Raw genomic sequence first — 25,062 nt, forward strand, 5'->3', positions numbered from 1 at the left:
ACTTTCAAAACTCTCCTACATTGTTGGTGCAGCCACAATGGAGAACAGAATGGAGGCTCCTCAAAACACTAAAACACTAAAAATCGAGCTACCATATGATCCAGCAACCCCACTCCTAGGCATATATCCGGACAAAACTGTAATTCAAAAAGGTACATGCACCCCAATACCCAAGACATGGAAACAATCTATACATCCATTGACAGATGAAGGGATAAATATGTGGTCCATATATGCAGTGGAATACTACTCAGTCATTAAAAGAATGAGATAAGGCCATTTGCAGCAACACGGATACAACTAGAGATTCCCATGCTAAGTGAGGTAGTCAGGAAGAAAAAGACAAATATCGTGTGATATCACTTACATATGAAATCTAAAATATGGTGCAAATGAACCTGTCTATAAAACAGAAATAGACTTACAGACATAGAAAACAGATGTGTGGTTGCCAAGGCAGGGAGGAAAAGAGAGAGGGATGGAGTGCAAGTTTGAGGCTGGTAGATGCAAACTATTACATTTAGATAAATGACAAGATCCTACTGTATAGAACAGGGAACTATATCTAGTTTCCTGGGGTAAACCATAGTGGGAAAGAATTTTTTAAATGTATGTATGTGTATAACTGAGTCACTTTGCTGTACAGTGAAGATTGACATATTATTGTAAATCAATTATATTTCAATTTAAAAAATACATTTTTGAGCTTAAAATATAAATTAAAATAAACTGATCCTCAACTGTGGGACCTGGACAAATGAATGTTTCTGAGAGGAAAGCAGGAACACATTTTTGAAGTAACATTCAAATGATGTATTAATAAGTCCCTGAAGAGCCACTCATACCAAAGCAAAAGAAGGTGGGCTTGTTTTTGATTCCCTTTCAATTAAGATAATCACAAGGAAACAAGTCCGTAAATAAACCATAGGAAGACTCTTTGGGTCACCCAATGATCCTTCCTGTCTGTCTTTAGGATTTTTCTTGTGCCCCTGATAAAACTTCGGGGTGATCCACACTGCCGATGAGTCTCAGAGCTCCTCTGAGAGCTTGTGAGCCCAACTCCTAGAACTACAAAGAAGGGAGGAACCATGTCTCAACACTGGGTTCAGCAAAGCCTGCGGGCAGGGCTGAGGTTGTGAGGATGTGCACAGACCCTGGGATGGAAGAAGGGCACTTGGTCCAGGTGGCAGGGTTGCCAACATAGCCTAAAAGCCACATTTACAAGTGCTCTAGGAAGATGAGGCTGGAGACAAAGAGAATGACCCTCCTCCATACTCATGGTGATCCTCAGCTTCTCAAGTATTATCATCCATAGCTGAGTGCTTGCTGGAGTCACCTTTAGCCCAGAAAGGTGTCTGCCAGTTGTAGGCCCATCACGGCTGTACAACCTGGTTGCATGTTCTCCTGTAGAGAAATGAACCCTGTTGGATTTACTTACATCATCTTTGTCCACCTAAATCTCTCATCAGTGGCATTTCTCAGTATGGTAATTGTTGGCACCATCCTTTCTTTATTCATTTAATAAATATTAACTGAGTACTTATCACATATCAGTGCTTCGGGTACAAACACAAGCTGTTATTGTTGCTCCCCAAGGAGCCACCTAACCCAATTTGAAATTTATTTGGCAAGACACATGCAGGTACAGGGAGTACCTATTACAGGTTTGGGCATTCTGTACCTATGACTAGATCTATTCTGATCAGATTTTAGTCCTTCAAGATTCAGCTCATGTCCCAAACTCTCTAAAATAGCTTCTCCTAATTTCTGCAGCCCACAGTATTTTTTTTTTTTCCTACCCATGCTTTGGCATCAAATGATGTGCTGCTGGGCCCTGTTACTCGGTTCATCATGAGTTTATCTCCTTGACTGGATGGTGGGTCCCTGGTGGGAAGGTTGTATTAGTCAGGGTTCTTCGAAGAAATAGGACCAACAGGAAATATAAAGAATATCCTATATGGGGTTGACTCAGGTGTCTATGGACCCTGACAAGTCCCAAGCTCTACAGTCCGCAAGCTGGAAACCCAGGAAAGTGAATGGTATAACTTTCAATCTGAAAACCAGCAGGTTCAGGGTCTAAGAAGAGCTGAAATTTCACTTCAAGTCAGGACAGAAAAAGACCATTGTCCCAACTCACGTGGTTAGGCAGAAGGAGTTTCCCTGTCATGCCAGAGAGAGTCAGCCTTTTGGTTCTATTCTATTTTATCCCATTCTATAAAAGTAGGGCATGGAGGTCGCAGTTAAGAGTTCCAAGCATCTGCTCTAATTGGCCTGATGGGGGCATGTCTGGGAATCTGGGCCCCAGATGGTGATCTCTCTGGAGGACCCTGATTAAAATTGGAGTGTGGCTGACTGGGCCCAAGCAGTGGTTTCCAGCATTTTTGACTTGATACATAGGTCAGGAAGAAGTACATTTCATACTGTAACTCATCCATGTGTGCTCTTTAATTTTTAAAACTTTATTTTTATTGGAGGATAATTGCTTTACAATGTTGTGTTGGTTTCTGCTGTACAACAAAGTGAATCAGCTATATGTATACATCTATCCCCTCCCTCTCTCACCCTCCCTCTCACCATCCCCCCATCCCAATCCCTCTAGGTTGCCACACAACACTGGGCTGAGCTCCCTGTGCTATCATCAGCTTACTAGCTATCTATTTGTGCATGGCAGTGTCCATATGTCAATCCCAGTCTATCAATTCATCCCACCCTCCCCTTCCCCCACCATGGCCACGTGTCCATTTTCTATGTCTGTGTCTCTGTTCCTGCCCTGCAAATAGGTTCATCTGTACCATTTTTCTAGATGCCACCTTTATGTGTTAATATTAATATATGGTATTTGGTTTTCTCTTTATTTATTTTTTGATTGGAGGATAGTTGCTTTACAATATGCTGGTTTCTGCCAAAAAACAATGCAAATGAGTCATAATTATATATATATACACCCCCTCCCTTTTGAGCCTCCCTCCCCTCCCCAATACCCCCCCTCCAGATCATCACAAGACACCAGGCTGGGCTCCCTGTTTTATATAGCAGATCCCCACTGCTGTTGTTTAGCCACTAAGTTGTGTCCTACTCTTTGCCACCCTAGGACTGTAGCCCACCAGACTCCTCTGTCCATGGATTTTCCAGGCAAGTATACTGAAGTGGGTTGCCATTTTCTTCTCCAGAGGATCTTCCTGACCCAGGGACCAAATCCAAGTCTCCTTGCATCATCTGCATTGCAGGTGGATTCTTTACCACTGAGCCACATGTGATATTGGTCCTGAGAAAAAAGTCAGTTGGCCTAGTGTTCAACCAACATAATGCCACAAAAAAGCCTGAAAACCTTAAATTCATACTCTACTACTATTTTAAATGACCCAAGTTTGTTCCCTTTTATGGCTGAGTAATATTCCAACCAGCAGCTTCTTGACAGGCATCACCGAGTACAATTTAATGGCAGAAACCAAACAGTTCTCTGGTTCCCAAGAAAGATCCCCCGACAGTACTCATTCCTACCGGAGATGCTGGACCACAGCTGCACCATCTGGCCCTCTTGCAGCTTCAGGCTGAAACTGGCAATTGTGTGTTAGAAAAGCTATTCCCCACTGTCCATTATGAAACAGGACTGGGCTTCTCTTGGCAGGGAGGCAGTTTCCACCACGGACCAAGGTGTGTGGGCTGAGTCCCACTACAGAACAGGTACCCTACTACGAGTAATTGTGAATGCTGCTCTCTAGCACCATGGTGGTAAGCTGGCACCAGCACTTATGAAGTGACCAAGAAGAAAGTGGCTTTTGCATTTGTTAAGATTGGCACCATCTTGAGCTTACCATAAGGCATATGCAGAAAGTGCCAGCCATGTGGACTCTGTGAACCAAAACTGCATGTCATAGTCCCTAGGGCCATGTTTGTAAAGTGAGTCTTGTGGCAGAGGTCCTGTAGCAGTTAGAACCTTCAAGCTAATTACTAAGAGGATTCCAGACAAAACCTGCCGGAGCAACTTCTTTGGATTGAATTTTTTTTTAAAGTCTGGCCTCACTCCAAACTTTTTGAAGTCATGTGGGATCTTAGTTCTCCAACCAGGGATTGAACCAACGACCCCTACACTGAAAGGTAGAGCCTTAACACCTGGACCACCAGGGAAGTCCCCCTTGGATTGAACCTTAACCTGAAACAAAATGTCAGAAATGGCAGGCCATGGATGGTTCAAGACTATGGATGTTACTGGCTTTATCTATGCTGTGTCAATGTCTGTTTCCTGATGCTGCTGTAATAAATCACCATAAACTGGTGTGTAGAACAACATGAGTTTATTCTCTTACAGGACTAGAAACCAGAAGTCTAAAAGGGGTCTTATTTGGCAAAACCAAGTGGTTTGCAGAGCTGTGTTTCTTTTGGAGACTCTAGGAGGGGAGAATCAATTTTTGGCCTTTTCTAGCTTCTAGGGGCTTGAGAATCCCAGGGACGGGGGAGCCTGGTGGGCTGCCATCTATGGGGTCACACCGAGTCGGACACGACTGAAGCGACTTAGCAGCAGCAGCAGGGCCTTTATGTGGTTTTGGGGGGGCTTTTGGCTTCTGCCTTCTCTCTCTCAGACCTCTGCTTCTTTCATCACATCTCCTCTGACTCTGCGGAGAAGGCAATGGCACCCCACTCCAGGACTCTTGCTTGGAAAATCCCATGGATGGAGGAGCCTGGTAGGCTGCAGTCCATGGGGTTGCTAAGAGTCGGACACGACTGAGCGACTTCACTTTTAATTTTCACTTTCCTGCATTGGAGAAGGAAATGGCAACCCACTCCAGTGTTCTTGCCTTGAGAATCCCAGGGATGGGGGAGCCTGGTGGGCTGCCATCTATGGGGTCACACAGAGTCAGACACGACTGAAGTGACTTAGCAGCAGCAGCAGCCTCTGACTCTGACTTGCCTGTCTGCCCTCTTTAAGGACCTGGGTGATTTCATGGGGTCTGCTGAGGTTTTCCAGGTTAATGTCCCTATATCAAGTCCTCTATTTAATCACATCTGCAGGGTTTCTTTAGCCAGGTAAGGTGCTATACCCACAGGTTCCAGGGTTAAGGATGTGGCTGTCTTTGGGGTCAATTATTCTACTGGTAAAGTTTTTAAAAAGCATGATCAGGTTCAGAAGACCTCCTATGCTCAGCACCTAGTGGTCTGTCAAATCTGGAAAATGATAGCCTGTGATCCTAACCAGAGAGGTACAGAAACATGACTTGAAACAAGTGGTAAATAAGATGACACCAGGCAGCATGTGAAAGGCATACAAGAGGCTTGCTCGTCTGTTTATCCTTTCCATCATGTATTTGTTCTGAAAAGGCACAACTTTGAGGAAAACTAATGGAGCTTCATGAGGAAACATAATTCTGCAAAAGGGGACCTGGAGTTGAATGAATTGATAAATATGAGCTTAAGAGAGTCAGTTCCTGGGTAGGTTGATAAGAAGTCTGGGGTCCCCAAGGAGGAGATAGGAGTCTGAAGTTCTCAAGGAGGAGAAAAGGACACATTTTTTTTCTATATTGCTTTGTCATAGTTAATATAACATTGTATCCTGCTTGAGGACATGTTTCTCCTTCTTGAGAACGTTCTGACTAATTCTGTCATCATAAAATGTATATTATGGGAGTGGGTCTGATAAGACCTTTACAACCTTGAGACATTCTTTTCATTTACAGTAATAACCAATTGAAAAATTATATAGCTCCCTTGCTAAGACTAGCAAGGGGACCACTCTCTGTCCCTCTTCTGATGTCTATGTCAGAAGCTTTCTCTGTCCCCTTTTATACTTTAAGAAAACTGCTACATATAAGCTCTTGAGTGATCAAGCCTGGTCCCTGGTCCCAAGCTAAATCTTCTTCAGAGATCCAACGTATCCAACATTGTTCACCGGTAAGCTATCAAGCTCATGACGTGAAATCTATTTAATGGTCAGAACTTATCAATGGGGACACATAAAGCTAAGTTGCTTTATTTGTGTCTGACTCTTCCGCAACCCCGTGGACTGTAGCCCACCAGGCTCCTCCGTCCAGGGGATCCCAGGCAAGAATACTGGAGTGGGTTGCGATGCCCTGCTTCAGGGTATCTTCCCAATCCCAGAATTGAACCCAGGTGTCCTGCATTTCAGGTGGATTCTTTACCATCTGAGCCACTAGGGAAGCCCAGTGACAAAAATTTACAATAAAAGGCTATCTTTCATCTATTTAAATTCAAAGTCCTCAGGACTCACTGATGTGGGGGCACTTCTTAAGTCTCCCAGGATGATAGCCTTCCTTGTACTTGGGCTGTTTCTGCAGTGATTAAAGGAAGCACTGGAACATATTTTCTGTGGTGGTGATTCAAGGGTGACCCAGAAGCTGACCCAGGACAAGGTTTCAAGTCCAAGGAAGTGACTCAGATTCCTCAGATCCAGGACCAGCAGGGCAGTGGGAGAAGGGGTGAGGAAGGGAGATAACCAATTGCCTATGTCATCCAGTGAGATACTGTGGCATGTGACTGGAGATTAACCTCAGGAGATTAACGTTCCTCTAGAGGAAGCAGGTGGCTGGCACCTGTCTGCCCCAGGCACCATCATTTCTTGGCAATTCAGTGAAAAGCAAAGGAATCTAGAGGCAAGAGAAAGCTCCTGGGCCACAAAATGCAGATCTGGCAGTTCAAAGTGATGGTCTAGTGAAGTGGTAAAGGCTGGGGCGCTGGGGGTGGGCCTAACCTCTACACAACCACTTGAGTGGTTTCCTGGGGGGGGAGGTGCTTTCTCTTCCCCTGCACAGCTGTTAACATTACCACAGTTAAAACAGGAAGAACCACGATGCACGATACTGGATGCTTGGGGCTGGTGCACTGGGACGACCCAGAGGGATGGAATGGGGAGGGAGGAGGGAGGGGGGTTCGGGATGGGGAACACATATATACCTGTGGCGGATTCATTTTGATATTTGGCAAAACTAATACAGTTATGTAAAGTCTAAAAATAAAATAAAATTAAAAAAAAAAAAACACAGGAAGAACCAGACTGAGGCAGGCATCAGTGGCATGCTACTGCAGTTATATTTTAGAACAAAAGGTGATGATTACCAGAGACCAACTTTTGGTGTCTCAAAACATTCCATCGGAGTCTGCACTTGGGGGTATTTTGTAAAGTGACACTTACATGATGTCAAATGAAACAACAGATTTTTTTAAAAGATCACGGCAAGTAATACTGAGAAGAAAGTCTAGTAAGCATAAATTTTCACTTTGTGGACTTCCTTGTCATCGCACTCCCTCTGTTTGTTGTAGTAATAGAAAGTATTGTCCCTTCTCTGAAGCTTCTTCACATATCCTGTCTCTGGCCAACGATCTACCTGTACATCCAAAACCAAAACACAAATATTGTAATGGTCCTTCCATATAATTGTTCACTATCAAACATTTAAAAGTGCAAGTCACATCAAACACAGCTCTTAGTGATGTCTTACACTTGTAGACACATAGACACACACACATAAAAAACACATATACAACACACTTGTCTTACATTGTAACCTTATACTGAAGGACAACTAGTTCAAAGCTTCTCCTAGATCCCAATTTCTAGATTTAAGTTTCTACTCTGCAGCCAAGATAAAACATTCAGAATAGTCTAAACTTTATTCTTATATATACAAATGATTTTAGGCATTATTACTTACTAACTTCTGAAAATAATACCTAAGGAGGGAATTAGGGCTAGGCCCAGGCAACAGGAAGAAGCTAGACTGGATGTCTCTAAAGGTGAATGTGTATTTCATGTCCATATTTCACATGCACACCTTGAAGCTCATTTTCATAGAAATTTGAGGTCATGAACAGAGTCTTCAGCAACCTCTTCTTAGCTTCTCCACCTTAGTCTTTCTCATTTGCCATATTAGTTTGCTTACTTGATTGTTTGGCTTGATTCAGTTTGGACCTTTTTTTCCCCTTCCTCTGTGAATTCACATTATACCTTCTTGCTCAGGCCAGTGCATTTCTGCTCTGGTTAAATATGTTGCTTCTGGATGGTGTGATGTCTACTCCATCACTGTCAAAACCCAATTATTTGGATTTTGTGTTCATGGCATTCAAAACCAAGTCTTGTTCTTCAACATCATCTCTACTGGCAGCCACTCATTCTCCAGACTTATAAATCACAACTTCCAAACTGGAGTACAAAAGCTCCATGAATATAAATAAATATACATCTTTTATTTTCTAACAATGTATTTTTGCTTTCTCCTGTCATCTCATTTATTTAGGAGTTAGCAAGAATGGGTAGCAGCCTATCTGATGAACCCTGGCAGGCTCTCTGACAGGTACAGCACAGAGAAAAGCAATGCTTTCCATCACTTAGGTCAAGCCTGCTTGACTTCGTGGTTTCCATTACCCTCAGTGGAGAAAGAAAGAAGTTCTCAAGACATCATTGCGGCTCTCTTTCTCTTGAGGCCAACAGCAGGTTCTCTCATTTACTAGGGTCCCCCAACCACCTCATTCAGTGAAGCGGTAGACTGCCACTGCTTTAGAATTACCCACTGCACTTCATGTGGAGTGAGGAAGGGGGGCCCAGGCTGAGCAGCTGTGGCCACTTCTCCCGCTGACACTTTGAGGTAAGACCAGCAGGACAAGAGCCCTGACTGGGGCAGAAGACAAAGCGACCCCATTTTTCTCATTCTTGTGGTCAAGGGGATTTCCCAGCTGGACACATGTACAGAGGAGGTCATCAGTCTCAGAAGGAGACAGAAGAGGGAGGAGCCACCAGCTCACAGTATGTCCTGCCAACCTCTCAGACATCTTTGCACTGGAATCCATCTTGAGTGAGAGATGCACACACATCTACCACGAAGGACCTTGAGTCAGACCAAATGTGGGCACAAAAAAGGTGGCTAGTCAGAGATAACCCAGGCGACTGCCCCCCATATCAGCGATCTAAGCCACCCCTATTGGGTACAGCTCACTCTGAGCCCGCCTGGGTGTTCCTCTACAGGTTCTTTGCTTCCAATAAACACTTTATGTGCTTCACAGTCTCTGTGCTGAATTTTTCTTCAAGGAAGACAAGGACCAAGGTCCTGCTTCCAGCTGCCTTGTCCTTGGAAATCAGGAGGGGTCTCCAAGTAGCTATATTGGTTTTGTCTCATCAACCTCTAGGCTTTTTTCCCTTCTATAACCCTTTGCTCTTTCATAATTTTTCCTTCTTGGTTTTCTACCCATCACTCCCATTCAACCTAGGAAAACTTCATTCCTTAGAGAGTGGTGGTTGGGGATGGGGTTGGGGGGTTGATATAGTCTTCAAGTCAGCTCTCCTTGGGCAGGAAATCAGTCAGTACTGATAGTGTCTATAAGGACATGTACTTCAGATAAGAACAAAGACCACCACTCAAGCCCTTCAGACCACTGCCAATCAAAGCAAGCCTTTGGGTATCATCCTGTCCATCCTCTACAGCCCACTGCAAATGACTCTTGAGGAACAAAGCCCTTTTGGAAGATTGTCTCTAAAGGAAGAAATTTTTATCTTCCTCTAATTTTGGGGGGAGGGGCATATATTTTCACTCACGTAGGTTTTCACTATTTGTCACTCTTAATCTTCCACTCCAAGATACAAGAATAATAAGAGCTATCATTCACCAAACACCATTCATTCAATTAATGAATGAGCACCACAAAATCAGGTATTTCCAATGCTTGATTTCATTTAATTTCTGAGACATTTTTCCAAAGCAGGCCCTTTTACACTTGAGCTCAGCAAGGTAAGCATTAACCTTGTTCAGGGTTACACAGCCAAGGAGGAGAGCCAGGATGCAAAGCCTGGGCAGACTGATCTCACAGTCTGTACTCTTTCCACTTACCCACTAAATTTCCTGAGGTCAGGCACTTGATTTTATCTTTATCTTTTTAAAGCTTCTGGCACAGAAACTGGTACAAGGCAGGTACCCAAAAAATATACACAGAAGTGAAATACAAAATGTCTCTGTAATTGTCAAGTCATTCAATGGCTAAAGGTGCTCTTCCCTTCATTATACCCACATACACACACAAATCCCTCAGGTGCTTTTCGGGGACTTCCTCTTGGAAGGCGTTCTTCATATTCCCTTAAATCTGATCTTATCTCTGAGCTCAGTCCCAACAGTTTCTGGAATGGTGGTGTAGGTGCGGGAGTGCCTGTATGTCCCTGGGTCTTATGTACCTTTCAGGGGCATCCCAGTGTGAAGGCAAGGTATATGGAGCTTATTTCTGACCTACAGTAAAATGTTAATGCTTGTGCTTTGCCTATTTAAAAGCCACAGATAATAAAGTAATGAAAACTCCCTTTTGGTAATGTGGACCAAAGTGTAAAATGCTACTAGAATTGAAAAAAAATGGATATGGGATGGTCACAGTCATCAGTCAAATCCTCATTTGGTCAGTATTTTAAATTTTATACCTCATCACTGCTAATACTCTCTATTAAGTTAATATCCATTAAACAAAAGAGTCTATTACACTTTAGCTCTGTGTCGCCTTCATCGTTTTTTTCTGTCTAGTTTTTTAGGAAATGTGGAGTGTAGATCAACAAGTAGAATGAAGAAAGAAAAAGAATAAGGGGATCTGAAAAACCTGCCCATGAATGAGTCTCTGAAAAATAGTTAATAATAATAAAACAATTTGAAAATAAACAATAAACACTTTGTGGTAATATCAACTCCAAAACCTAATATACATTTATGAATACTATATCATATTCTATAATATTCCTCAAAACTCAGTCTCCCCATATTCAGTAGAATAAATGAATTTTTAAAAACACATAATAAACTAGGGCCATATCTAGATTTTGTCTAGTCTTTGAAAAGCAAAACCATGTCTCCACTCTCTCAAGAAAGCCTGGAGTATACAGCCAAAGTCAGGAGATTTTGTTGCCTAAGACAGAATTTGGTAGATCAACTGATAAAGAATCTACCTGCAATGCAAGAGAACCAGTTTGATCCCTGGATTGGGAAGATCCCCTGGAGGAGGGCATGGCAACCTACTCCAGTATTCTTGCCTGGAGAATTGCCATGGACAGAAAGGCTGGCAGGCTACAGTCCATGGTGTTGCAAAGAGTCAGATATGACTGAGCGACTAAGCATATAATTTGCAGTTGAAATAAAAAAATACAGAAAGGAAAAAAACCTGAATATCTGATAAGAGAACTTATCTTATCAGAGCCCTCACCATAGTGAGAGAAAGAGACTCTGGCTTTTATGGCCTACCATAAAGGATTTGTCTGTCACAGCACAGTTGCTCAGTAAAAGCTAGAAAATTCTTAATGTTTCTGTGCTGAGACCGCTTGCTGCAGTCTACCTGACAATCATTCTTCTGAACCTTAGTCTCTTTATCAATAAAATCAAGGGGTTGGGGTAGAATTCCCTTTCAGTATTCTCTAGTGCTTTATTGGTGGTGGGTTTTCTGTTTGTTTTTATTTTTTAGTGCTTTTCACCCTCTAACAAATTCATCTGGGGTTCAGATTTGTAGAGGCATAAATCTTACCATAGAAACTTGCTTCACTTGTTTATATTCAATTTCATCTCGATATCCTGCTTGTTGAAATCTGTACAGATTTTCTATCTCTTCTGACCATTTTTTGGCACGACTTATTGATTTTGGTTTCACGTCAGAATTAGCCATGGCTACACAGGTCTTCTTACTAAGTATTTCTGAAGGATGTTAAAAAAAAAGTTTATTAGATAACACAGTAGTGACAGTTTGGGAAACCCCTTTAAGAATGAACCAAACCAGATTTTTTAAAAATTAGAGTTAAGAATCCCATTAAATATGTTAGCTTTTTGAACATTCAATTCAAAAAGTAAGAAGGATTCATGTTCTATTTTGGAAATAAAGTCAATCCTGGAGTGATGTCTTAAATGGTGCAGACTGATTCTGGCATTTCAAGTAATAGTTTACACATTTCTGAAATCCTTTTCTTATTTTTGTTTTTAATTTTATTTATTTATGTTTTTGGCTGTGCTAGGTCTTCTTTGCTGCGCGGGCTTTTCTCTAGTTGCAGTGCAGGCTTCTCATTGCTGGGGCATCTTTTATTGTAGAGCATGGTCTCTAGGGTGTACAGGCTTCAGTAGCTGCAGCACGTAGGTTTAGTAATTGTGGCTCCCAGGTGACTCAATAGCTGTGGTGCACCAGATTAGCTGCTCCGAGGCACATGGAATCTTCCCAGATTAGGGATTGAACCTGTGTCTCCTGCACAGACAAGTGGATTCTTACCACTGAGCCACCAGGGAAGCCACCCCTCACTCTCTTATTTTTAACTGCTCAGGAGATTGCCAAAGTATCCTACCATCATTTCATTTAATCATATTCAAATTTTTATCTCCCTCTTTTTCCCTAAAGAGGGAATGTAAGATCAGTCTTCCTTTTCTTCTTATGGGGAAGCAATGGTTTCCTCCTTTTTCTTTTCTTAACTGTTCGGAAACATGCCACTCACTGCAGGCCAGTAACTCAGGTCACTGTGCTCTGGTGTGAGAAGATGGACTATCTATGCAGTTGGTAAAAGCTATCTCTCTGTCCTGGTACTGAGATCACTGAGTTTAAAACAACTTAGGAGCAAGACAGCTAATATGGCAGAGGGATAGGAAGGGGGAGACCACTTTCTCCCCCACAAATTCATAGAAAGAACATTTGAACGCTGAGCAAATTCCACAAAACAACTTATGAATGCTGGCAGAGGACATTAGGCACCCAGAAAGGCAGCCCGTTGTCTTCGAAAGGAGGTAGAAAAAAATATAAAAGATAAAAAGAGAGACAAAAGAGGTAGGAACGGAGATCCGTCCAGGAAGGGAGTCTTAAAAAAGAGAGAAGTTTCCAAACACCAGTAAACATTCTCACCAGGGAGTCTGTGGCGAGCCTTGGAACCTCAGAGGGCAACATAACCGGAAGGAAAAATAAATAAATAATTAAAACCCACAGATTACATGCCTAACGGCAACTACCAGCAGAGAAGCAGCGCAGACACCCCCATCTGCCACTAGCAAGTGGGGACTGGACAGGGAGGTGGGGGCTGCATTGCTTAGGGTAAGGACTGGGCCTGAGTGCCCCAAGGGCAATCTGAGAGAACTAACTAGAGATAGCAACCCAAACTGTGGGATAGCTATCCCGTGAAAAGCCCTAACCTAAGACACTGCCAGGCCTGCTCACAGAACAAAGGACTGAGCAGAGCTAGCCCACTGTGGACCAGCCCATCCCCCACCGGAGACAAGCAGGCGAGGGCAGCCAGAGCTGGAAGAGGGCAATCGTGGCCCCAGAGAGGCATCATCTACCAACCTACAAGCAGGCTTCGTTGCTAACCAACACTTCTTGGGATTCTGGATGGTCGACATCCACCGGGAGGGTCGCAGCCAGAGATCAGCTCCCCAGAAGAGACACATGGCACACCTGAGAAGGCGCGCCAGTTGTACACCCAGGAAACTGAGCAGCAGGGATGGGGGAGGCAATAAGTCAAAGCCCCCAATTGGGGCAACTGCGCTCACCAAGCACCTGGTTACCTGAGCTGCTCAGACCTGGGAAGGACACAAAATGAAGGCTCAACCAAGTCTGTGCCTTTGTGGAGTACCCAAGAACCTATTTCTGAGCAGCTTAGACCTGGAAAATGCATGCAACCCAGGGCCTGCCTCAGACAGTTCCCAGCAGAGCAACCTAGAGCCTGAACGGTATAGACTGGGAAAGCTCACATGCTATGAGCGGGGGCAAAGCCAGTGTGGCCGAGACACTGTGAGCACTCCTCACACATGCCAGTGGTATTTGTTTGCAGTGTTCCTCTCTCCCTGCAGCACGACTGAACAAGTGAGACTAAATAAGTGACCACCACCGCCCCCTTGTGTCAGGGTGTAAATTAGACACTGAAGAGGCCAGCAAACAGAAGAAGCTAAAATGAACAGAGGGAATCGCTTTGGAAGTGACAGGTGCAATAGATTAAAACCCTGCAGTTAGCAACGACTACGTAGGAAGGGGCCTATAGATCTTGAGAAGTATAAGCTGGGTCAAGGAACTATCAATAACCTCAGATATGCAGATGACACCACCCTTATGGCAGAAAGTGAAGAGGAACTAAAAAGCCTCTTGATGAAAGTGAAAGTGGAGAGTGAAAAAGTTGGCTTAAAGCTCAACATTCAGAAAACGAAGATCATGGCATCTGGCCCCATCACTTCATGGGAAATAGATGGGGAAACAGTGGAAACAGTGTCAGACTTTATTTTTCGGGGCTCCAGAATCACTGCAGATGGTGACTGCAGCCATGAAATTAAAAGACGCTTACTCCTTGGAAGGAAAGTTATGACCAACCTAGACAACATATTCAAAAGCAGAGACATTACTTTGCCAACAAAGGTTCGTCTAGTCAAGGCTATGGTTTTTCCTGTGGTCATGTATGGATGTGAGAGTTGGACTGTGAAGAAGGCTGAGCGCCAAAGACTTGATGCTTTTGAACTGTGGTGTTGGAGAAGACTCTTGAGAGTCCCTTGGACTGCAAGGGGATCCAACCAGTCCATTCTGAAGGAGATCAGCCCTGGGATTTCTTTGGAAGGAATGATGCTAAAGCTGAAACTCCAGTACTTTGGCCACCTCATGTGAAGAGTTGACTCATTGGAAAAGACTCTGATGCTGGGAGGGATTGGGGGCAGGAGGAGAAGGGGATGACAGAGGATGAGATGGCTGGATGGCATCTGACTTGATGGACGTGAGTCTGAGTGAACTTTGGGAGTTGGTGATGGACAGGGAGGCCTGGCGTTCTGTGATTCATGGGGTCGCAAAGAGTCGGACACGACTGAGTGACTGAACTAAACTGAACTGAACTGAAGGAATTATCTGAAAATGAACTGACCCCACACTGTCCACAACACCACCAGAGAAAGTTCTAGATATATTTTTACTACTATCATTTTTTAATTAAAACTTTTTTTTTACTTTTTAAGTCCTCTATTACTCCTTTAATTTTCATTTTTATAACCTACTATTACTTTGCAAAAAAAGACCCTATTTTTAAAGCAAACTTCATATATATATATATATTTTATAATTTCTGTGACTTTGTTTTTTTTCTTTAATATTGTATTTTTGAGAATCTAACCTCTACTCTAGATTTTTAATCTTTGCTTTTGGTATTTGTTATCAATTTTGTACCTCTAAGAACCCAATCTTCAGTACCCATTTTTACTTGGGAGCAAGATTACTGGCTGGATTGCTCTCTCCCCCTTTGGACTCTTCTTTTTCTCCACCAGGTCGCCTCTATCTCTTCCCTCCCCCTTCTTTTCTGTACTCAACTCTGTGAATCTCGTTGTGTGTTCTGGGCTGTGGAGAACACTTAGGGAACTGATTACTGCCTAGATCTCTCTCCTTTTGATTCCCCCTTTTATCCTCCTGGCCACCTCTGTCTCCTTCCTCTCTCTTCTTTTCTCTTTGTATAACGCCGTGAACATCTCTGAGGGGGTCCAGATTGTGGAAAGCACATAGGGAAGTGATTACTGGCTAGCTTGCTCCCACCCTTTTTGATTCCCCCTCTTCTCCTCCTGGCCACCTCCATCTCCCTCCTCCCTCCTCTCTTCCCCATGTAACTCTGTGTGCCTCTCCGGGTGTCCCTCACTGTGGAGAAACTTCTCATCATTAACCTGGATGTTTTACCATCGGTGCTGTATAGATGGAGACGTCTTGAGGCTACTGTAAGAATAAGACTGAAAACCAGAGGCAGGAGGCTTAAGTCCAAATCCTGAGAACACCAGAGAATTCCTGACTCCAGGGAACATTAATCAATAGGAGCTCATCAAACACCTCCATACCTACACTGAAACGAAGCACCACCCCAAGGGCCAAACAAGTTCCAGAGAAAGACACACCACACAAATTCTCCAGCAACACAGGAACATAGCCCTGAGCTTCAATATACAGGATTCCCAAAGGCACACCAAACCCACTGACATCTCATAACTCATTACTGGACACTTCATTGCACTCCAGAGAGAAGAAATCCAGCTCCACCCACCAGAACACTGACACAAGCTTCCCTAACCAGGAAACCTTGACAAGCTACCTGTCCAACTCCACCCACAGTGAGGAATCTCCAAAAAAAAGAGGAACCACAAACTGCCAGGATACAGAAAGGCCACCCCAAACACAGCAATATAAACAAGATGAAAAGGCAGAGAAATATCCAGCAGGTAATGGAACAGGATAAATGCCCACCAAACCAAACAAAAGAGGAAGAGATAGGGAATCTACCTGATAAAGAATTCCAAATAATGATAGTGAAAATGATCCAAAATCTTGAAAACAAAATGGAGTTACAGATAAACAGCCTGGAGACAAGGATCCAGAAGATGCAAGAAAGGTTTAACAGGGACCTAGAAGAAATAAAAAAGAGTCAATATATAGTGAATAATGCAATAAATGAGATCAAAAACACTCTGGAGTGAACCAACAGTAGAATAATGGAGGCATAAGATAGGATAAGTGAGGTAGAAGATCGAATGGTAGAAATAAAGGAAACAGAGAGGAAAAAAAAGAATTAAAAGAAATGAGGACAACCTCAGAGACCTCTGGGACAATGTTAAATGCTCCAACATTCAAGTCATAGGAGTCCCAGAAGAAGACAAAAAGAAAGACCATGAGAAAATACTTGAGGAGATAATAGTTGAAAACTTCCCTAAAATGGGGAAGGAAATAATCACCCAAGTCCAAGAAACCCAGAGAGTCACAAACAGGATAAACTCAAGGTGAAACACTTCAAGACATATATTAATCAAATTAACAAAGATCAAACACAAAGAACAAATATTAAAAGCAGCAAGGGAAAAACAACAAATAACACACAAGGGGATTCCCATAAGGATAACAGCTGATCTTTCAATAGAAACTCTTCAGGCCAGAAGGGAATGGCAGGACATACTTAAAGTGATGAAAGAAAATAACCTACAGTCCAGATTACTGTACTCAGCAAAGATCTCATAGAAATATGAAGGAGAAATCAAAAGCTTTACAGACAAGCAAAAGCTGAGAGAATTCAACACCACCAAACCAGCTATCCAACAAATGCTAAAGGATCTTCTCTAGACAGGAAACACAGAAAGGGTGTATAAACTTCGAACCCCAAACAATAAAGTAAGTGGCAATGGGATCATGCTTATCAATAATTACTTTAAATGTAAATGGGTTGAATGCCCCAACCAAAAGACAAAGACTGGCTGAATGGATACAAAACAAGACCCCGATATATGTTGTCTACAAGAGATCCACCTCGAAACAAGGGACACAGAGACTGAAAGTGAAGGGCTGGAAAAAGATATTTCACACAAATAGAGACCAAAAGAAAGCAGGAATAGCAATACTCATATCAGATAAAATAGACTTTAAAACAAAGGCTGTGAAAAGAGACAAAGAAGGACACTACCTAACGATCAAAGGATCGATCAGTCCAAGAAGAATATATAACAATTATAAATATATATATGCACCCAACATAAGAGCACCACAATATGTAAGACAAATGCTAACAAGTATGAAAGGGGAAATTAACAATAACACAATAGTAGTGGGAGACTTTAATACCCCACTCACATCTATGGATAGATCAACTAAACAGAAAATTAACAAGGAAACACAGACTTTAAATGATACAATAGACCAGTAAGACCTAATTGATATCTATAGGACATCTCACCCCAAAACAATGAATTTCACCTTTTTCTCAAGCGCACATGGAACATTCTCCAGGATAGATCATATCCTGGGCCATAAATCTAGCCTTGGTAGATTAAAAAAAATACTGAAATCATTCCAAGCATCTTTTCTGACCACAATGCAGTAAGATTAGATGTCAATTACAGAAGAAAAAGTATTAAAAATTCCAACATATGGAGGCTGAACAACACGCTGCTGAATAACCAACAAATCATAGAAGAAATAAAGAAATCAAAATATGCATAGAAATGAATGAAAATGAAAACACAACAACCCAAAACCTATGGGACACTGCAAAAGCAGTGCTAAGGGGAAGGTTCATAGCAATACAGGCTTACCGCAAAAAAAAAAAAAAAAAAAAAAAGTCAAATAAATAACCTAACTCTACACCTAAAGCAACTAGAAAAGAAAGAAATGAAGAACCCCAGGGTTAGTAGAAGGAAAGAAATCTTAAAAATTAGGGCAAAAATAAATGCAAAAGAAACAAAAGAGACCATAGCAAAAATCAACAAAGCTGATTCTTTGAGAAGATAAATAAAATTGACAAACCATTAGCCAGACTCATCAAGAAACAAAGGGAGAAAAATCAACTCAACAAAATTAAAAGTGAAATGGGGAGATCACAACAGACAACACAGAAATACAAAGGATCATAAGAGACTACTATCAGCAACTATATGCCAATAAAATGGACAACTTGGAAGAAATGGACAAATTATTAGAAAAGTACAACTTTCCAAAACTGAACCAGGAGGAAATAGAAAATCTTAACAGACCCATCACAAGCATGGAAATTGAAACTGTAATCAGAAATCTTCCAGCAAACAAAAGTCCAGGACCAGACAGCTTCACATATGAATTCTACCAAAAATTTAGAGAAGAGCTAACACCTATCCTACTCAAACTCTTCCAGAAAACTGCAGAGGAAGGTAAACTTCCAAACTCATTCTATGAGGCCACCATCACCCTAATACCAAAACTTGACAAAGATGCCACAAAAAAAGAAAACTACAGGCCAATATCACTGATGAACATAGATGCAAAAATCCTTAACAAAATTCTAGCAAACAGAATCCAACAATATATTTAAAAGATCATTCATCATGACCAAGTGGGCTTTATCCCAGGGATGCAAGGATTCTTCAATATCCACAAATCAATCAATGTAACACACTACATTAACAAATTGAAAAATAAAAGCCATATGATTATCTCAATAGATACAGAGAAAGCCTTTGACAAAACTCAACATCCATTTATGAGAAAAACTCTCCAGAAAGCAGGAATAGAAGGAACATACCTCAACATAATAAAAGCTATATATGACAAACCCTCAGCAAACATTATCCTCAATGGTGAAAAATTGAAAGCATTTCCCCTAAAGTCAGGAACAAGACAAGGGTGCCCACTCTCACCACTACTATTCAACATAGTTTTGGAAGTTTTGGCCACAACCATCAGAGAAGAAAAAGAAATAAAAGGAATCCAGATTGGAAAAGAAGAAATAAAACTCTCACTGTTTGCAGATGACATGATCCTCTACATAGAAAACCCTAAAGACTCCACCAGAAAATTACTAGAGCTAATCAATGAATATAGTAGATTTGCAGGGTATAAAATCAACACACAGAAATCCCTTGCATTCCTACACACTAACAATGAAAAAACAAAGAGAAATTAAGGAAACAATTCCATTCACCATTGCAACAAAAAGAATAAAATACTTAGGAATATATCTACCTAAAGAAACAAAAGACCTATATATAGAAAACTATAAAACACTGGTGAAATAAATCAAAGAGGACACAAATAGATGGAGAAATATACCATGTTCATGGATTGGAAGAATCAATATAGTGAAAATGAGTATACTACCCAAAGCAATCTATACATTCAATGCAATCCCTATCAAGCTACCAACAGTATTTTTCACAGAGCTAGAACAAATAATTTCACAATTTGTATGGAAATACAAAAAACCTTGAATAGCCAAAGCAATCTTGAGAAAGAAGAATGGAACTGGAGCAATCAAATTGCCTGACCTCAGGCTCTACTACAAAGCCATAGTCATCAAGACAGTATGGTACTGGCACAAAGACAGAAATATCGATCAATGGAACAAAATAGAAAGCCCAGAGATAAATCCACACACCTATGGGCACCTTATCTTTGACAAAGGAGGCAAGAATATACAATGGAGAAAAGACAATCTCTTTAACAAGTGGTGCTGGGAAAACTGGTCAACCACTTGTAAAAGAATGAAACTAGAACACTTTCTAACACCATACACAAAAATAAACCCAAAATGATTAAAGATCTAAACGTAAGACCAGAAACTATAAAACTCCTAGAGGAAAACATAGGCAAAACACTCTCCCACATAAATCACAGCAGGATCCCCTATGACCCACCTCCCAGAATATTGGAAATAAAAGCAGCAATAAACAAATGGGACCTAATTAAACTTAAAAGCTTCTGCACAACAAAGGAAACTATAAGCACGGTGAAAAGACAGCCTTCAGAATGGGAGAAAATAATAGCAAACAAAGTAACTGACAAAGAATTAATCTCAAAAATATACAAGCGACTCCTACAGCTCAATTCCAGAAAAATAAAAGACCTAATCAAAAAATGAGCCAAAGAACTAAACAGACATTTCTCCAAAGAAGACATACAGAGGGCTAACAAACACATGAAAAGATGCTCAGCATCGCTCATTATCAGAGAAATGCAAATCAAAACCACAATGAGGTACCATTTCACACCAGTCAGAATGGCTGCTATCCAAAAGTCTACAAGCAATAAATGCTGGAGAGGGTGTGCAGAAAAGGGAACCCTCTTACGCTGTTGGTGGGAATGAAATCTCGTACAGCCACTATGGAGAACAGTGTGGAGATTCCTTAAAAAACTGGAAATAGAACTTCCATATGACACAGCAATCCCACTGCTGGCCATACACACTGAGGAAACCAAAATTGAAAGAGACACATGTACCCCACTGTTCATCGCAGCACTGTTTATAATAGCCAGGACATGGAAGCAACCTAGATGTCCATCAGCAGATGAATGGATAAGAAAGCTGTGGTACATATACACAATGGAGCATTACTCAGCCATTAAAAAGAATACATTTGAATCAGTTCTAATGAGGTGGATGAAACTGGAGCCTATTATACAGAGTGAAGTAAGCCAGAAAGAAAAACACCAATACAGTATACTAATGCACATATATGGAATTTATAAAGATGGTAACGATAACCCTGTATGTGAGACAGCAAAAGAGACACAGATGTATAGAACAGTCTTTTGGACTCTGTGGGGGAGGATGAGGGTGGGATGGTTTGGGAGAATGGCATTGAAACATGTATAATATCATATGTGAAACGAATCACCAGTCCAGGTTCGAAGCATGATACAGGGTACTCGGGGCTAGTGCATTGGGATGACCCAGAGGGATGGGATGGGGAGGGAGGTGAGAGGGGAGTTCAGGATGGGGAACACATGTACACCCGTGGTGGATTCATGTCAGTATATGGCAAAACCAATACAATATTGTAAAGTAATTAGCCTCCAATTAAAATAAATAAATTTATATTAAAAATTTTTTAAATAAAAAAACAGTTTCTGAAATTAAATTTTCAACTCGTTTAAGTAACTGTATAGTCATCAAACTTGTATAGCCAATTTTTCAAAGACATAATCTTGCACTTGTTTTCTCAGCTACTTCTTATTACCCAAAAATATCATTCATTTAATATTTATTATATATAAGATGAGAGTGAAAAAGCTGGGTTAAAATTCAACATTCAAAAAACCAAGATCATGGCATCCAGTCCCATCACTTCATGGCAAAAAGATAGTGAAAAATCGAAAGAGTGGCAGATTTTATTTTAGTGGGCTCCAAAATTACTGCAGCCTGAAGTTAAAAGTCGCTTGCTTCTTGGAAGAAAAGCTATGACCAACCTAGACAGCATATTAAAAAGCAGAGGCGTCACAAAGGTCCATATAGTCAAAGTTATGTATGGTTCTTCCAGTAGTCATGTGCGCATGTGAGAGTTGGACCATAAAGAAAGTTGAATGCCCAAGAATTAATGCTTTCGAACTGTGGTGCTGGAGAAGACTCTTGAGAGCCCCTTGGACAGCAAGGAGATCAAACCAGTCAATCAATCCTAAAGGAAATCAACCCTGAATACTCATTGGAAGGACTGAAGCGGAAGCTCCAATACTTTGGCTGCCTGATGTGAAGAGCTGACTCATTGGAAAAGACCCTGATGCTGGGAAAGATTGAGGGCAGGTGGAGAAGGGGGCAACAAAGGATGAAATGGTTGGATGTCATCACTGATTCAATGGACATGAGTTTGAGCAAACTCTGGGAGATAGAGAAGGACAGAGAAGCCTGGTGTGCGGCAAACCACAGGGCATAAAGAGTCAGACATGACTTAGTGACCAAACAGTGAACAGTAATATTTTATAGTACATATTATATATGTATATTACATTTTAATATAATTATTATGTATCAGTATATATTATAGTCATTTATGAAAATAGTGCCCAGAATTTTCACCATGATTCCTTGAATTCATTTTTCTATTTCAGTATGGTTCTATTAGCTGAAATACATTAAAATCAGACCTAATAAAGTAGATCCTGTAAGTGAATTTGTATTTCAGTTATAATAATGAATGCTTATGATGTTAAAGCCAAGTGGAGTCTTTACCACTGTGCCACCTGCAAAACCTTCTTACAGCTTTCTATTTACTAAAAACAGAATGAAACTAAAAATAGGAAAAAATCAACTTAAAATTCCTTAAAGATTTCAGTGATTCTCAGAAATTCAGTGACTGCACTAATTCTGCTGGTAACTTTAGCACTTTGTAAGTTTTAATGATAGCTGTAGCAAAAAATTACTGATATGAAGTACTTTTTACCTCTGTAATACTAAGTTGTATCTGTAGACACAGGAAATGGCAATGCCTCCCTACTATGCAAAGATCAGGTTTTATTAAACAGTATTAGGATTTACATGGGTATTGAAAAATCCAACTGATATTAATTCCCTGACAATCTGAGGCTCAGATCTAACAGAAGAAGCATTTGATGTACTGTCAAACTCCTTTCTGTGCAAACATCTGTCACCTTCTTCTCGCTTTTAAAAGTGCTTTTACTTTTCAAACTCCAAGAGTCATCAGTAAGGCTAATCTCCCATTTTTTTTTTTTTTGCCCATTTTATTTTTTTCTGTTCCTAGACAAGGCAGGATACGGCAGAAGGGCCCTTTAACTAGTAAGTCACTTGATAACCTCTAAATTTCTCACAGTTCCCAAAGTTGTTGGTGTTCAGTTGAACAACAAAACTGGTTCCCAGAGTCCAAGCCTTGGTGGTCCATCGTCCAGGTGTGCTGTGTACCTCTTCAGCATAAAGCCCCTCCTTTCGGGGACCCTGCAAGGTGACTAATGTGACTTCTCTGGTCCCTCAAACTTTTTTTTTTTCCCTGCCAGAAATCAGCAATCACGTCTGTAAGGCAAAATCTGCCTAGAGAAGGCTGGGATGGAGAAAGTGTCCTCAACACTGGGGATCAAATGGTCGCCCTGCAGGAGGAACTCAGAAAGGAGCCCCAGAATCGCGACCCCTAAAGACAAAGGGGGCACAGGGCCGCCTGGAAACCACGGAGAGTTGAAATTAAAGACCCTTCCATAAAAAGAGGAAACGAGAAAATAGAGGAGGGAGGCGGACAAATCTCAGGTACCCTGAAGAAGAAGGGGTGGACTCTGGATGGCTTCGGAGAGGGCGCACCCATCCCTCCGCAATGGGGCCTCTCACCCTTGGGTCCTGCTCGCAGGGGTAACCCTCGCTCAGCCATCCTTGAGAGGCCGGGGCGCCCCGCCCAGGGGCTTGCAAGCGAGCCCAGCTGTGCTCGTGCTCTCCACTCGGGATCCGGGATCCGTGGCCAGGGCTGGGCCAGCCAGAGGCCAACTGTCACGGCCTTGGCAACGCTTCCTTTACTTGGCAACGCCTTTAGCAGCTTACTTAGGCCCCTTTGTACTCACTCAGGCCCCACCCACTGTGAACGGGCCTGTGTGCGCAAGCGCGTGGGGGCGGGGCCCAGTTTGGAGCTTGAAAGCGGGTCTCTGGATGGAGCCTTACAGTTGTCTCAACCCCCCTTAGAGGTGGAGAGAGGACTGTGTCACTTGCCACTGCATCAGTCACAGATAGCATTCCCTTAAAAAGCTGATCAAGGTATAGAGGCCACTGGGCTTCAGGTCCCTGATGCTAAATATCTCCTATCTGTCCCACCTCTTAAATTAACCAATCCATAGAGCTGAGCATAGAAGTGAAATCGCTCAGTCGTGTCTGACTCTTTGTGACCCCATGGACTGTAGCCTATCAGGCTCTTCCGTTCATGGGATTTTCCAGGCAAGAGTGCTGGAGTGGATTGCCATTTCCTTCTCCAGGGGATCTTCCCAACCCAGGAATCGAACCCAGGTCTCCTGCATTGCAGGCAGACGCTTTACCATCTGAGCCACCAGTAAACCTATGATAAATGACATCTATAGCTTTAATTATTTTTTCCAACATTACCTTCATTATTGTATTTAAAATACTGCCTCTTTACTTACAGCTCTCAAATTTATTTCCTTAATCCAGATCTCTAAACTCCAAGGTATATATGGCATCCATGTGTGTGAAAGTCGCTCAGTTGTGTCTGACTCTTTGCTACCCCATGGCCTATACAGTTCATGGAATTCTCTAGGCTAGAATACTGGAGTGGGTAGCCTTTCCCTTCTCCAGGGGATCTTCCCAACCCAGGGATCAAACCCAGGTCTCCCACATGGCAGGCGGATTCTTTACCAGCTGAGCCACAAGAAAAGCTCTATTCAACATCCATATGGTTGTCCAAAACTACTACCCTCCAAACACCCATGCTTAATTCTTCCCCTTCCATGGTCTCCCACTTTCAGTAAGTGGTCACTAGAGTCCATTTTCTCTTGCTATTTGTCAGCAACATATCCATCCATCTGCAAAATCTGTTGGCTTTACTGCTTCCATCCAGCCCAAGCAACCATCACTTTTACCCTTCTGGTTATTACAGTAGTGCCCAACAGGATTCTCTTGTCCTCTGCAGTCTATTCTCGGCAAAACAATAGACTTGATCTTATAAAATTATGTCATTTCTCTTCTCCTAATCCTGCAATGATTTCCCATTTTTCAGAGTAAAAACCACCAAAGCCCAGCAAGATTTGCACTCAATCACTCCTCCCTTGTTCTGTAGCTCTGGATCACACTGCTCAGCACCAGTGACCTGGCTGTTCATCTCCTAGCCCCCACAGTAAGGATTTAGTCGTAGCTGCCTCCTTCCATTTATCCCCTTGGCTCACTTCCTT

The 25,062-nt window shown here is 42.0% G+C and overlaps 1 protein-coding gene across 2 annotated transcripts; it reads right to left on the reverse strand.

The window, feature by feature from the left end:
- Positions 1–7,018: 7,018 nt before the first annotated feature.
- MEIG1 (meiosis/spermiogenesis associated 1) lies at positions 7,019–23,728 on the reverse strand. Of its 2 annotated transcripts, none has more exons than XM_006065996.3 (3): positions 23,501–23,728; positions 11,491–11,657; positions 7,019–7,337 (listed from the first exon to the last, which is right to left on the reverse strand). In XM_006065996.3, the coding sequence occupies exons 1-3, from the start codon at positions 23,538–23,540 to the stop codon at positions 7,209–7,211; spliced, it is 336 nt and encodes a 111-aa protein (XP_006066058.1). In that variant the 5' UTR covers positions 23,541–23,728; the 3' UTR covers positions 7,019–7,208. The 2 variants fall into 2 exon arrangements, with proteins under 2 accessions (XP_006066058.1, XP_044784041.1); XM_044928106.1 differs by lacking the exon at positions 23,501–23,728 and adding an exon at positions 16,222–16,278.
- Between the last annotated feature and the right edge of the window lie 1,334 nt (positions 23,729–25,062).

Source organism: Bubalus bubalis, chromosome 14 (genome assembly GCF_019923935.1).
Source record: "Bubalus bubalis isolate 160015118507 breed Murrah chromosome 14, NDDB_SH_1, whole genome shotgun sequence".
Classification (NCBI taxonomy): Eukaryota; Metazoa; Chordata; class Mammalia; order Artiodactyla; family Bovidae; genus Bubalus; species Bubalus bubalis.

Coding starts and splice junctions, on each gene's coding strand:
- MEIG1 (XM_006065996.3), bottom strand. CDS start 23,540: ATGGCTGAGCGAGGGTTACCCCTGCGAGCAGGACCCAAGG. Junction 11,658..23,500: donor CCTGCGAGCAGGACCCAAGG/GTGAGAGGCCCC, acceptor AACATCCTTCAG/AAATACTTAGTAAGAAGACC. Junction 7,338..11,490: donor AAGTGAAGCAAGTTTCTATG/GTAAGATTTATG, acceptor TTGGATGTACAG/GTAGATCGTTGGCCAGAGAC.